The sequence below is a fragment of the Abramis brama genome (assembly GCF_963993115.1).
Source record: "Abramis brama genome assembly, chromosome: 19".
NCBI classification, from domain to species: Eukaryota; Metazoa; Chordata; class Actinopteri; order Cypriniformes; family Leuciscidae; genus Abramis; species Abramis brama.
Genome location: NC_139981.1, coordinates 10036493 through 10050223, shown reverse-complemented (window position 1 = coordinate 10050223; position 13731 = coordinate 10036493). Strand labels below are relative to the sequence as shown.

Here is a 13731-nt window from a genome sequence, read left to right as displayed (position 1 = left end):
CAAGTTAATAAAAATCCAGTTCATTTTTGTTCATGTTAGTTCACAGCGCATTAACTAATGCTAACAGATACAACTTTTGATTTTAATAATGTGTAAGTACATTTTGAAATTAACATTACCTAAGATGAATAAATGCTGTAGAAGTATTGTTCATATAGTTCATTATAACTAAATTAGTTAACTAATGTTATCTAATGATTATTGTAAAGTGTTACCATTTAATGTATAATGTTTAAATTTTAAATGCCAGCGAGTGTTTACTTATTTGAATACAAGTCATATGACTGAACGCATGCTTTTATTTGTGGATGTTGTGTACACCAAGATCATATTGACCCCATAAAAATATTAGCATTGTATATGTTTCTCTACCCAAACATTTCAGTCCAAATTTATATAGTGATTTTCACGATAAATAAAAATAAATGAGAATGAAAAATACGAACGCTGCAGTACAAAAAATAGTATAAAGAAAAACTTCATTTCCCATAGTGCACTAGGTGCTTCGTCATCAAACGGTGACGTTACCCCTCGCAACGGTAATCAAGTGCCTCTTTTTTAGCCGACGTAACACAAAACTGTGAGGCACCAGTACAGGACTTGTATCTAAACTCGCTTCTTTGATGTAGAGAATTTTAAAAACACAACTTGTGATAATGCCTAAAATAAAGTAAGTTGCCTGTTGGGCTATTTACATACATTGATTTATTCCTCGTTTAAGTTTACTAAGTTAGCTTACTAGCTACCCAAATGAGGAAGAATGGAGCTAAATATACATATGTTACTATTCAGATGATTTTGTCTCGTAGTTCGGACACATTATGGGATGTTGCTGCAGCGGAAGTACGCAGCAGGGAGAACAGGACTGATGAAGAGGATGCTGAAGAGGACGCACACTTCCTCACACAGAGAACAGTCTTCTTCATGGGGAGTAAAGCAGGGGTAACTTATGCCTACAATATATAGCACTAAGTTACTGTTTATGGTCTTGAGAAGGTATATGCTAATGGAAAACAGGTTAAAAAAAAAAAACTAACCCTGTAACGCTTGACATAAAATAATAATCAGGAAAATATTTTTTTTAAATGGAACAGTTTATTGAAACTTTAGACAAAAACTTTAATAAAAATATAAACAAAAGTGTCATTTTATGCATCAGGCTTTTATGGCTCGTATACAGTTGTATGATATAGTGAGGAATATGTAACTCTCACTCAAGGATGAAAAAACAACTCAGTTTTAACCAGAGCCTCAAACTGAGCAAAAATATTAAATTTGCAGTTGCTGATATTTAAATGAATTGCCTATATTATTTTTATGGATACATTTCTGAAAGCTTGTAATGTAAATCAATGAGAATTTTATAACAGTATAACAGATTACTTACATGAAATGCATAAATATCAGTTGTCACTCTGTATCACTTGATATAATGTCTTACCAAGATGACGCTTGGTTTTATGATCAAACCTCTGCAGTATTCATTGTGCTCTGTAGTTTTGTAGTGCAATACAATGATTAAATACACATTGCATCATATTTAATACTTTCATTTTAACATGATTAAAAGAAATGTGTATGGATAATCAAGTAAACCTAAGTTTTGGTCATGTTGATAATTTAAGGATAAAATATTTTAGCCTCTATTGTCAGAAAACAACAACACATCTGACCTTATATTTCAGGGCAAAACAACGATATTACTACGGTTTCTTGACAGGTAAGTGCGAGGTGTCATGTTATACATTTGAAGTTTTTAAGAGTCTTCATGTCGCCTCAGATTTGTGTTTTTCCCTTTAAACCAGAGATGAGGCAGCTAAACCTACTCTTGCACTGGAGTACACTTTTGGTAGACGAGCAAGAGGGCATAATACGGTACGAGCTACAGTGCTGTCTTCAGTTCTTTATAGGAACTGATTTTCCATTTTTAATTTATATAAAAGCATCTATGGCTAGATAAATGTCTATTTTCTCCTTCTCTGCAGCCTAAAGACATCGCTCATCTGTGGGAATTGGGAGGGGGAACCTCCTTATCGGACCTTGTTCAGATTCCCATCACGGCTGACAATGTTAGGTTAGACTCACAGACACTGTACATTCATTCAGGATGGTAATCTGAGAGAGCATTTTAAGTTCCAGTATGTTCTTGGATTTGAAATAAATTTAAAATGTGGTTGCAAACATGAGGTACAATTATTTTTTTCAGTTCTTTATCTGCAGTACTTGTTCTGGATCTGTCTAAACCTAATGCTCTGTGGGAGACCATGGAAAGGCTGCTCGGATCAGCTCGAAGTCAGGTGGAAAAAGTGTGTGCCGTACTCCAGAAGACAGGAGAATCCAGATCAGGCAAACAACGAGTCCCACGAATCCTCCACAAGGACTATCCGGTAGAGAGGATCACACATTTGCTCTAAATCGAGTGTGTGCATTTATGTTGCAGTGTATATTACATGAAACGGTCTCTCTTCAACAGGACCGAGAGCTCATCAGCCCTTTTCCTGTTCCGCTTCTCATAATTGGCAGCAAGTTTGACATCTTTCAGGTAAAACTTCACTGCATTAGAATGTTCAGATTCAGAATTGAATACTTGGTTTCTGCATAGTATACACTGAATACTGCTAACTGTTTTTAAAGAGGCCATATTATGCCCTTTCACAAAGTCTACCAGAATAGGTTTCCATGTTTGAATGTTCAAAAAACATTATTTTTCACTTATTTTGCTTTGTTGCAGCACCTCCTTCCCAGTCTGTCAGTAACAGTCAGTCTGTTTAGTTCCGGTTTCTATGAAAAAAAAGCGCAGTGTGCTCTAATTGGTTGGCTGGACCAGTGTGTAGTGATTGGTCGACCACTTCGAGGGTGTTTCAGAAATGTCCTGTCCCTTACCAGAACTACGAGTTTAAGCTTCTAGGGTGTAAACGAGAAGCTGAAAATTGTGTGTTGTTGGACATGGCGAAAACACACTACTAATGCAACTCAACCAGGCCTCACCTCACCTCACCAATTTTTTTGCATATGCCTTGGGTGGGAATTATTTAATTATTTAATTATTATTTAATTATGAGTATTAAAGGGACATAAACGTTACATTTTCACGCCCCTAAACATGACGTGGAACAAAGCGAACTGTGATTGGTTGCTTTACATGTCAGACGGCCTCTGGGCATTCCTTGGCCAATGAAAGATGCTATGGAGTCCAGACCTTCTGCCGTCAGTCTGAAGGTCTGGCGACGCGAAACTAGACACCAGCAGCACTTCAGCTCCATGACACTCAAAACTATCCTGTTAGCTGTTACTATAGCTAACATTGCAACAACAGCATATCTTGGTTCTGTGAAACATAGCAAAACCAATGTTACTCACGTATGGAGCAGAAACAACGCAACCTCGGCATCCGTTTTCAGGCCTTCCTCTTACGTCTCTCCAGCGCTAGAAAGCTTATTAATTAATATTAATGAGCTTTTCTATTTTGTAATGTCTTTCTCAGCCATCTCTCTTTCCACAGTCTTTCTTCGAATCCCGTCTTGCTCACTCTCTCTCCTCCTCTATCATAAGTGGACACGCCCCCTACTGCTGATTGGCTACAAGTGTGTTGTGGTGCTTGGTCCAATCCACTTTCAACAGTGCTTCTCAGAAATTGCTTACTGTACTTTTAACACTTCAAAGCTGGATTTTTGAACTCATTTTTAATAAGTATTGAGAAAAATGTCTTAAAGTTATCCAGTAAACAAAAAATTGTTAGAATAATAATAACCAAACTGTTCTATTCATCAGTCTCATTCATGCTGAACTCCTGTCTCCTTCTAGGACTTTGATTCAGAGAAGAGGAAGGTGATTTGTAAGACTCTTCGCTTCTTAGCCCACTTCTATGGAGCGTCATTAATCGTAAGACTGAACTCTTGTTAAAGTATTTCAGAATTGATCACAGTTTTATGTAGTTTGAGGATGTTAATGCAATGTAACTTTCAGAAATGTGCAGCTTTTTGCCTTGTGTGTCAACTGTTCAGCTTTTCTGCTTGTCTATGGTCTGTGTTGTATCTGAATGCTCTCTGTCTCTTCATAGTTCACCAGCAGCAAGTCAGAAGCCACAATGTCTAAAAGCAGGAGTTTTGTTAATCAGCTGGCATTTGGGACTGAAAGACCGTATGAAGCTTTCATTATTCTCGTGCACTTTAAATTTGAGATATTCTTCATTCATGAAGTTCAGTTGTTTTTTATAAAAAAGAAATGATCTTCCATTCTGTTAGAAAGTCAATCTCTACAGACCCCAGCAAACCTCTGGCTGTTCCAGCAGGATCAGACTCCCTCAGTCAGATTGGTAAGATATGCATTTTACTGTTGTTTTGGTTTAAGTCAAACAAGCTTTTATGCATCTTAAATCAGCATATTTAATATACACTTCCGTTCAGAAGTTTTTAAAATGTATTTTATTCCTGTTAAGCTGACATTTCTTATTATTATCAATGTTGCTGCTTTTGTCGATACATTTTAAGGATTCTTTGATGAATAGATGGTTAAAAAGAACAATTTCATTTTGAAATAGAATTTTTATAAATGTTTCTATTGACACATTTCATCAATTAAACATGTCCTTGCCGAATAAAAGATTAGTTTCTTTTTTTTTTAACTGATCCCAAACTTTTGAACTCTATGTATATTTCAACTAAAACTATATTAAGCAATATTTTTTAATTGTTAAATATACAATTTATTAATGTATACATGTTATACATGCAGTTTTTATAACATCATATTAAAATGGTGAATTTTGTTAAAGATTAAATCTTAAAGTCCCCCTGTAGTCAATAATTTTATCCCTTAAACCCATCTTTGATCACTAAAATGACATAACGTTTTTTCCTTGAAAAAAAAAAATATTCATGCCTTAAAACAGCTTGAATCTATGAATATGCAAATTAGCCCCACCTCCACTTACTCACTTTAAATATGCAGTTTTACTTATAAATTTAAATTTAAATTTAAAAATTAAAGTTCTCATTTGCATTGATTTATTCATCCTCTAGGTCCCCCTGTTTCCTCTGAGATTAATATTGGGAGCCTACATGCCAAAAACCCCTTAGACCTTTGGAAGAAAGTTTTTGAAAAGGTTTTCCCACCTGAGGTACTTTTTGAAATTGTATATCAAATATTCCCCCCCCCCCCCCACCCACACACACACACTCTAATATCAAATGTCTGTCTGACCCCGATCATTTTTGTTTTTCAGAACACCAAAGAACGCAAAGAGCTGAAAGATCCTGCCAAAGACCCCCAGTACAGTGAGACCCTAATAGACTCAATCAGAGCCCAGAAAGACCAGGTACAAGACTCATGTTTACTGCCACTGTAAGATCACCACAGCATTCAGATATCTGTCTTCTAGTAACCTCTAGTCCTGTGTGTTTATAATCCCTCCAGTAATATACTGTACTGTACCATCAACCGATCCTCCAGACTGATACATGCCCTGCTTTACTTTAGAGTGCTGTATATGACTGAACGTTACCCTGCACCTCACACCCGCTGCCCTTCAGTAGCCTCTCACCTGCTCTGATTTAGACTGTTATTGCTGACTACCAAGTGATTGCAATCAGCCAATATAAGTGACACTTATTTCAAACCCTAAACTTATAGAGTAAAACATGACATTTTTATGAACTACAACAAATTGATATATATAATCTTATTTAATAATTAGATTTTTTTTAGGAGAGACATAACTGCACAGAGAACCATTTGAACCATTTTTTTTGTAGTATTTATCATTGTAAACATGCTTCATGTGAAGTTTAGAGTATGTTAAAATATGACAAAAAATATCCAGATCAGTGTTATTAGTGTTATTAATTTTATATTTATTCATATTTTGAAAAACCTTTTTTGAATTTTCAGTTTTTAGCAATTTTATGTGCTTTTGTAAAAATAAATAAATAAATATATATATGCACATAAAAAGCACAACATTTCTAGAAATGTTTGTTTTTATTTCAAAAACTTGCCAAGGCAAAATTTCTCATTTTCACTTAAGTTTTTCATCTAATATTTGTTATTTCAGATTTATTTCTATAATGAAAACATTTGTTTTATTTGTTAACAACACTGATCTAGGTGTAATGCACTTCAGTTAAAGCCCAATTTTAATTGGTTCAATCTGACTGATGAAATATCAGGCACACACATGTATTTAATAAGTCAGAGACCACATTGCACAGCAATAAGCATCTTTTTTCTTGTCTCTTTTCTCAGGAGCTGGAGCAGTACAAGAGAGAACAAGCAAAGTCCTGGAAAAGTTTGGCTCTGGATCCATAGATTTCATTCAAAAAACCCTCAAAAGACCAGCAGGTTCAGCATTAACTTACTGCATGGACTTAAATAATGTTTCAGTAAAGGATGATATATGACACAATTTTTTATACTGTGTGTATATATATAGGTATAATGCTGTATATAATGGCAATTACATTGTCTATTTTAACCTTTTGCAATTCACATTTCCAGATCAGTATAACTTGATTATATTTTGAAATGTTTTTTTTGTTATTATTTTTTATTTTCCCTAAATTATTTAAACCGAAAACACCACTCTGCTTCGGAATTAAACAAAAATGTTTATTTAATATGCTGTTCCCCCCTTTACTGAGAATATGCAAAATTATGTAAAAAGAAAAAAGTGCCATAACAATTAAATGAATTGAAAGAAACAAAAATAAATAAACCATACATTAAAAAGTTGAAAAAAAAAAAAAAAAAACACTGATATGATACACAATGTGTAAACCACACTGGGAAAATCTATGTACCAAGCACTTTATCTGCCGTTCCACCCTCTCATACAGCGGCGGACTCACACAGGTTGTTTTCTGTCAGAGGGGCGTCCCATTGCAAAGGCATCTTGTAGTGAGTACAGTGAGATGTAGTGGTGTCATAATCCTTTTTGTGCTCTGAATCATTCCATTTCACATTACTCCTTTGATGTGCAAAATGAAACCGTAGCACAATGAATCAAGTCTTTTCATCCTTATAAACCAAAAGAGTAAGCTAGCTGAGAATACTGGGCACTTAGTGACATTATACATGTATAAAACACAAAAAAAGCCCACTGGATGTATTCTGTCTGGTACCTATCTGCCCTATTGTCTAGGTCTACAGTTACACTATATGCCAGAAAAACTCTTCCTACGGGGCTCTTAAAGAAAGGCCGGGTACGTGGTTCAGGTTTACTCCAACATCCTCCTAAAAATACAGACAAGCAGCAGAAGGAAAGAAACGGGTAAACAGTAAACGCACACAGAGACATGGAACATTATCATGAAAAGAAGGCTAGCAAGTATCATAGATGTCCGTCTATGCAGAATGTTAGTACACACGCGCTTACAGTCATAAGGCTGATTCAGCGATCAACAGTGCTGATCGAAGGAGCAAAACGAGAAAACCCATTTAGCCAGGGCGCAGTTCACCAGTCCATTAGTGCATGCCATGCATTCGTCTGCAAGTTCCCTCTTTGTGTTTTTCAGATCGAAAACTACAAAATTATGCAAATCATTTCAATGGATATTTCAGCCTCCAATGATACAAAGTCTTTGCATTAAAAAAAAGGTAAGCTAATTTAGAATAGCTTGAATGCACAAAATTCCAGTTATCTAAATAGACAAATTTGAAATAGAAATGACTGAGTTTGCGCATAGTTTGCTGTATTCAGTTTGGTAAACTGGGTAGTTGCACTGTGCAGAACACAGAAAGGTAAGCTCAGAGGAGAGCAGACAGGCACTGGAGTTGCTTTAGTCCGTTCACGGGGGATACGTCTGGCAGTTCAAAGGGCTTGGATGGCCACTTGCTTCCTGTCACATGCAGCTGTGTGTGTTTTGGTGCGGTTTCGCTTAGCCGAGCCGAGCGGTCAGTCCAGATACACAGGTGTGATCCTAAACTAATACACTACAGGGTAAAACGACAAACACGCCTCGTACAGAATCCTGTAGAAGGGCACATAGGAATAATTACATTATACATACACAAAAGATCCATTCAGGAACAAGCTACAGTATGTAGTTAGTCCAGTTTGCTAAAAGATTATTTGCTAGCGATGGCACTCTCCTCTCCTGTGGGGTGTGTGCGGTTTAAGTTGAGTCCCATACTGGGTTTCTCTTGGCTGGGGTTGGTTATGGTTGTTTTTGGTGGTGGTTGGGGGGCTCCGTTACTGGACAGGGGTCCCCATAGGCTCTGAGAGCCAGGGCTGGTTCTGGGTTTGGGGGTGGTAGGACTGGTCAGGCCGAGGCTGGTCAGAGCATCAAGGGTTCCATCAGGGTCCACCATGACATTTATAACTGCAGGGATAGACAAATACATCAGAAAGTGTGAATGTCTGTGTACTTTGTTCATCATGAGTTGACTGATGTAATAGTAAGAAGTTATTTAAATATCTATAAAATAATAATACAGCACTTCTTAGATGATTAAGGCAAGGTAAGTTTAGTTCCATTGTGCAGCTGTTGCACGTAGTGTAGACATGTAAGAAGAAGCTAAGTGTAAGTCTCACCTTGAAGCTGTTTTTCTACCCTCTTCAGCTCTGTTAGTATAGATGAAATGTCCTAAATGGCACAAAGAATAATTAGAAAAAGTACAGATCAACATCAATTACTGGAAGACATTCAGCATTAATGAACTTACCTTGTTTGTAGTTTTGGGAAGCGGAACTTCATTGTCCAAACAGAGTTTACTCTCAATATCATCCCACTTCCTGTCCTTGTCTTTGAACAATATCCTTTAAAATAGTGAATAAGAGAACATTAAAAAAATATATTTTAAATGTCACAACAGGTAAACACACACACACACACACACATAGTTTGGTCATGAAACTCTATAAGGCACAGGGTAATAAAACTTTACATGCAATCTGCAGGCAATCACATGATTGTGGCACAAGCTGATTGGCCTCTGCTGATGAGATAGCTTGCTCAACTTTTAAATAGTCATAACAAATCTAAATAGACATTAACATTGCCATATTTTAATAACATGCTAAAACTATTTAGAGAGTTGTCGTGATTTTTCAAAAAAAATAAAATAATAATAATTAGTATGGCAGGTTTAATGTAGGATTTGCTAAGTTTGATTTCTATAAAATTTTCAGCAATTATAGAATGACCCTTTATGTAATTTGGTTTGATGAGCAACACTGTACACATTTCATTCCATGACTGACCTGATTTTGCCGGCAGTTTTATCTACAGACTGTCGGATTTTGGAAGACAGTTGGGAAACCGACGTCAGCAATAAACTGTCTAGCACCGCCTGCAAAAGAACCAGCAGGACCTTGTCAATCAATAAGTTACCAAACAAACAACATCCAGCCGATAAAACACAGAGGTAATTAATCTTAACGACATCGTATCGGTTTTCATGTCACCACTCAGTACACACCAGGTTAAACTGAACAAGATGTCCTCAAGTGGAGCCACAAACACACACCCAGAAGAGTGCTGAATCTTTCATCAAACATATTCAATCATATTCAAGATTAGGTAGTATTTAAGTTGAGAGGTTCATTCATACCGGTCTCACCTCATCCCGGTTCCAGGTACGTCTGCGCAGGGCCGCCTGGGGGTCCAGGCTGTCCGGGGCCCGGGGACGAAGCTCCACTGGTTTGCCATTGATCTCTGAGGCTTTGGTGGGAACTACAGGGGGAATCTTCCTGAAGTTTAGACTTTCGTCAAAAACTCTCTCTACCAGCTGAAGACAAGGAGAAATAACGACAAACTTATTAAGAATGAGCACCTTGGCAAACGAATAAACCTCTTGAATCTGCAGCGAGTTGTACCTCCTCCCTGGTGTCGATGGCGGAGCCCGGCGTGGTGGCGGCCGTGCTGACGGTGGTGCTGGGTGCGGTGCCGGAGGAACTGACCGAGTCGATTTCGCCTGCCACGTCGTGGATCTCCCGTGCCAGGATAGCCAGGTCCTTGGCGAGGTCCTGACTGATCCTGCGCACACAGGGAAATAACCTGTAAACTTTCAGATGGGTGTCTAGAAACTAGGGGTGCACAAATACAGACACATCATGCAAATGACACGTACAAACTCACATTAGGTAGGCCCTACTCGATTCATGCATATGCAATCCCATTCCAAATGAATGTACTGTATGAATGACATGCAACGTTTATAAAAGTATAATTATTATTAACATGACATACTACCGTTCAAAAGTTTGGGGTCATTACAATTTTTAAAAAGAAATGTATACTTTTATTGAGCAAGGATGCATTAAATTGATCAAAAGTGACAGAAAAGACATTTATCATGTTAATATTAATAAATGCTGTTCTAAACATAAATTCTGACATTTATAATGTCAAAAAACTTTCTATCATCCATTCATCACAGTTTCTACAAAAATATTAAGTAGCACAACTGTTTTCAACATTAATGATAAATTCTTTCATTTCTTGAAGCAGAAAATCAGCATGTTAGATTGATTTCTGAAGGATCATGTGATACTGAAGACTGGAGTAATGATGCTAAAAATTCAGCTTTGTTATTACAAGGATAAATTACATTTATTTAATATATATATATTAAATTACAATTTTAAATTGTAATAATATTTCACAATTTACTGTTTTTACTGTATTTTAGCTTAAATAAATGCAGCCTCGGTGAGAATGAGAGACATTTGTTTTATATTTATAAAATCATAAAAAAAACGTACCGACCCGAAACTTTTGAATGGTAGTGTATATAATATAACATGCTAAACACATCAGGGATAGCTCAATACGTCTTGACTCACACATTTGTTGCGTATACGTTTTGATAATTCTTAAGGTATTCTAATGTTGAAAGAGGTTTTAGAATAAGCCATAAGGTGGCAGTATTGCTACATGAACAGATCACACATTTGGCTAATGAGGCATACAGTTTATGGATTGTTAAAGATGCAATGTGTCATTTTTGTTAAACAAAAATGTAAAATTCACACAGCATCAACACATACAACACATAGAAACTCATTTTACACATAGAACAGTATGAATAGTGCTTTTAATTTTTTTTTTTATAAAGACCCCAGTCATATTACTAGCCTAATAAAAAGCTGTTTAACATTAAGTGGGACACCTCATGCTGAGATCATATGATCAGCTGAATTATACTACTTGCTTTATTTTGTTAACTCAAATTAACAATGGCTGACAGCAAACAGTCTTTCTCAGAGAGAGAGAGAGAGAGAGAGAGAGAGAGAGAGAGAGAGAGAGAGAGAGCATGTGATCAGGTTATATTACTGTGTGCCCTGCAGCAGTGGATTTGAAGACAGTCTCTCTTGTTGCAGTTCCAGCTGTGACTAATGCTATATGAGGATATCTCCTGAGATAACAGAATATGTGCCCGCATGTAACACAACAGTGACTGCTCACTTTTTCAGCGGCCTTGGTTCTCAGTGTATATTTTACCCATTCATTTTCCACACAGATTTTAAAAGATCGGATCCTTCAGTAAAGAAATTTTAAACATTGAACTAAAAAAGTGCAAGTCAGTCCCAGCCATTGCTGCTTTCTTACAAGAGCACCCTATTGAACCAGGGAAATTAATAATTAAAAATATAAATGGAAATAGGTTTTTATATACATAATAATTAATTATTAAATAATAATGTTGTATAGTCTATAATAGAGGCACTTTTACTCAGTGTGAGATTTATTCATGAGGGACTAATTATCTCATAATATTATTGGAGGCTTACACACATTACGTATAGTTAGTATGAACTGTGCATTAATTTGAATGGTGACAGCATTATACGGGTGGCTTGATGCAGTACATGTAGATAACTTAAAAAAGAATTATGCTGTCTGCTGTGCCATTAGAAATATGTTATTTACCTTTAAGAAGTTTTATTTGCTTCACATGTAAAATTAAATGAATTGCTCATTACAATAGGCTACTCGTGACATCGAAAGAAGTGTAAAGCCCGTACAAATACTAGAAATCGTGAAAAACAGAAATAAGTGGGAATCGTGTGAAAAACATTTAGACATTTAATTTATCTATTAGAATTGTTGTCATTTTATGTCGTTTCCTTTTTTTAATTACCGGTATATGATGTCATTACATTGCTGTCTTGACTCCAGCCAAGAGAAGGTTTGAAGAAATCGTGATCAATTATGATCAATTATCACAATTAGAAGATCTGGCATCTGTCAAATCATCTCAGATGTATTAAATGAGGTATGAAGAACGGACACCTGGACCCAGTGCTTAATTTGTAAATGAATAATTGCCGCTGTTACAAGGCGCTGTGACCGACACTGACTATACAACTTCAGTTTTCCCAGGCCAGAACATACAATGACGTCACTAGACGGTGATGGCACAACTATAAGAGCACGGTCCTGACTACATATAGCTACATCGAGACCAAATATTATTTAGTTGATCAGTGATATTCTCTCACCTCTGACATCGATTTCTGATTCTGACTGATCTAACTCCCGTCTCCCGCTATCCTGATTCACGAGTTCACACTTACAAATAAGTCAGATAGAATAAATGGTATGCGTATTTGGCGTGCTGTCCGAGGAGAGGGCTCCAGGCTCGGTATCTGGCCCGAACCCAGAGTACTCCCCCCGTATCCCTGACTATGGTAGAACAAGCCAAGAGTGAGGAGTCGGGGTGGTGGATAGAGAATCACACTATCACCATTTAATGCACTTGTTAATGCCGGATCGTTTAAAAAAAAAAATGCAGAACAGGATCTGGCTCAAATGAAGCACTGTCTGGACCCTACTCTAGCGCTACACAGACTGGAGAAAGCATAACATACATTTTTCTGTCAAGTAACCGTGGGGCATTTAAGAAAAACACTTTTTTAGACTTAAAGAGAGTTGATAAGTACCTGGCGATCTCCTCGCTGTGAGCCGTCCAGTCTCGTATGTACTCCTCCTGTTCTTTCATCCTGTTCTTGAGGAGGAGACCCCCGGGGCTGGTCGTGACCGGAGCGGGAACGCCCAGCCTGGTGCGAAGGGTGGTGCCCGGCCGCAGGCGAACGTGTTTGGGAGAGTTCCGGTTGGAGCCAAACTCATCCTCAGAGGTAGAGGCATATTCGGGAGGCAGCCGTCTCCACCGGTTATTGGCTGAAAGGAGAGAGAGGTCTGACTGAAATGTTTGCAGAAATACAATTAATAGTGAGCAATACAGTTCTATATGAATTGGGGGTTGGTTAGAGGTGTGCACATTTCAAAAAGGCCTCAAAAACAGTTAATGTATCAGTATTTTTGTCAGTATTACAAACGCAGTCTCCAAACGTCTTGCATCACTATCACATGATGCAATGATCTTCTTCCCCACTGGCTCAAGGTTTATTAACATTCTGTTATAATTATATTCAATTATCATTGTAAAACAACCTTGTTGTTGTTGTTTCAATGCAAAGTTTGTATTTGTACTTTATTATACACTATAATGATTCCCATTAAAACCTTGTTTCAAATGGGGATGGAGCAAAGATAGTTGCATTTAACAAAATTATGTATAAAGAGTTTAAAACAAACCACTAAGCACAAAAGAGGCTTAATATTGCAGTTACCCCAGCAGATATCAAACTTGTTAAAAGCAAACAGAAAAGCTTTTCTGACCAACTATCTATAAAATATGACACTAGCAAGTGATGAAAAAGACATTTGAGTTGATGTTTTAGTGGTTAAAGATCTGGACTGGTATTGCAAGTGTCCTTCATGAACTCGC

General features: G+C 37.0%; 2 protein-coding genes across 8 annotated transcripts in view; one reads left to right on the top strand and one right to left on the bottom strand.

Moving 5' to 3' along the window:
- The first annotated feature begins 517 nt into the window (after positions 1-517).
- dync2li1 (dynein, cytoplasmic 2, light intermediate chain 1) lies at positions 518-6748 on the top strand. Of its 2 annotated transcripts, none has more exons than XM_084092542.1 (13): positions 518-670; positions 810-942; positions 1686-1720; positions 1806-1875; positions 1986-2074; positions 2207-2387; positions 2474-2542; positions 3805-3882; positions 4061-4140; positions 4245-4315; positions 5022-5119; positions 5225-5317; positions 6244-6748. In XM_084092542.1, the coding sequence occupies exons 1-13, from the start codon at positions 657-659 to the stop codon at positions 6304-6306; spliced, it is 1074 nt and encodes a 357-aa protein (XP_083948668.1). In that variant the 5' UTR covers positions 518-656; the 3' UTR covers positions 6307-6748. The 2 variants fall into 2 exon arrangements, with proteins under 2 accessions (XP_083948668.1, XP_083948667.1); XM_084092541.1 differs by having other exon boundaries at positions 793-942.
- Positions 6593-13731, bottom strand: part of cep170aa (centrosomal protein 170Aa) — a 42457-nt gene continuing 35318 nt past the window's right edge. For 3 of the 6 annotated variants that reach the window (XM_084092535.1, XM_084092538.1, XM_084092539.1), the window contains 7 exons: positions 12884-13121; positions 9815-9974; positions 9559-9726; positions 9200-9288; positions 8662-8755; positions 8531-8582; positions 6593-8318 (listed from right to left, as the gene is read on the bottom strand). In XM_084092535.1, coding sequence (XP_083948661.1) covers positions 8065-8318; positions 8531-8582; positions 8662-8755; positions 9200-9288; positions 9559-9726; positions 9815-9974; positions 12884-13121 — 1055 coding nt within the window. In that variant the 3' untranslated portion in view covers positions 6593-8064. Of the gene's footprint in view, positions 8319-8530; positions 8583-8661; positions 8756-9199; positions 9289-9549; positions 9727-9814; positions 9996-12883; positions 13122-13731 lie in introns of all 6 variants that reach the window. The other 3 variants (XM_084092540.1, XM_084092536.1, XM_084092537.1) reach the window with 2 other exon arrangements.

What these genes read in the sequence shown, in the direction of transcription:
- dync2li1 (XM_084092541.1), top strand. Translation starts at nt 793, where the DNA reads ATGATTTTGTCTCGTAGTTCGGACACATTATGGGATGTTGCTGCAGCG. An exon ending in GCATTTGGGACTGAAAGACC is followed by an intron (nt 4,141 to 4,244) that starts GTATGAAGCTTT and finishes CCATTCTGTTAG; the next exon opens with AAAGTCAATCTCTACAGACC. An exon ending in AGACTCCCTCAGTCAGATTG is followed by an intron (nt 4,316 to 5,021) that starts GTAAGATATGCA and finishes TTCATCCTCTAG; the next exon opens with GTCCCCCTGTTTCCTCTGAG.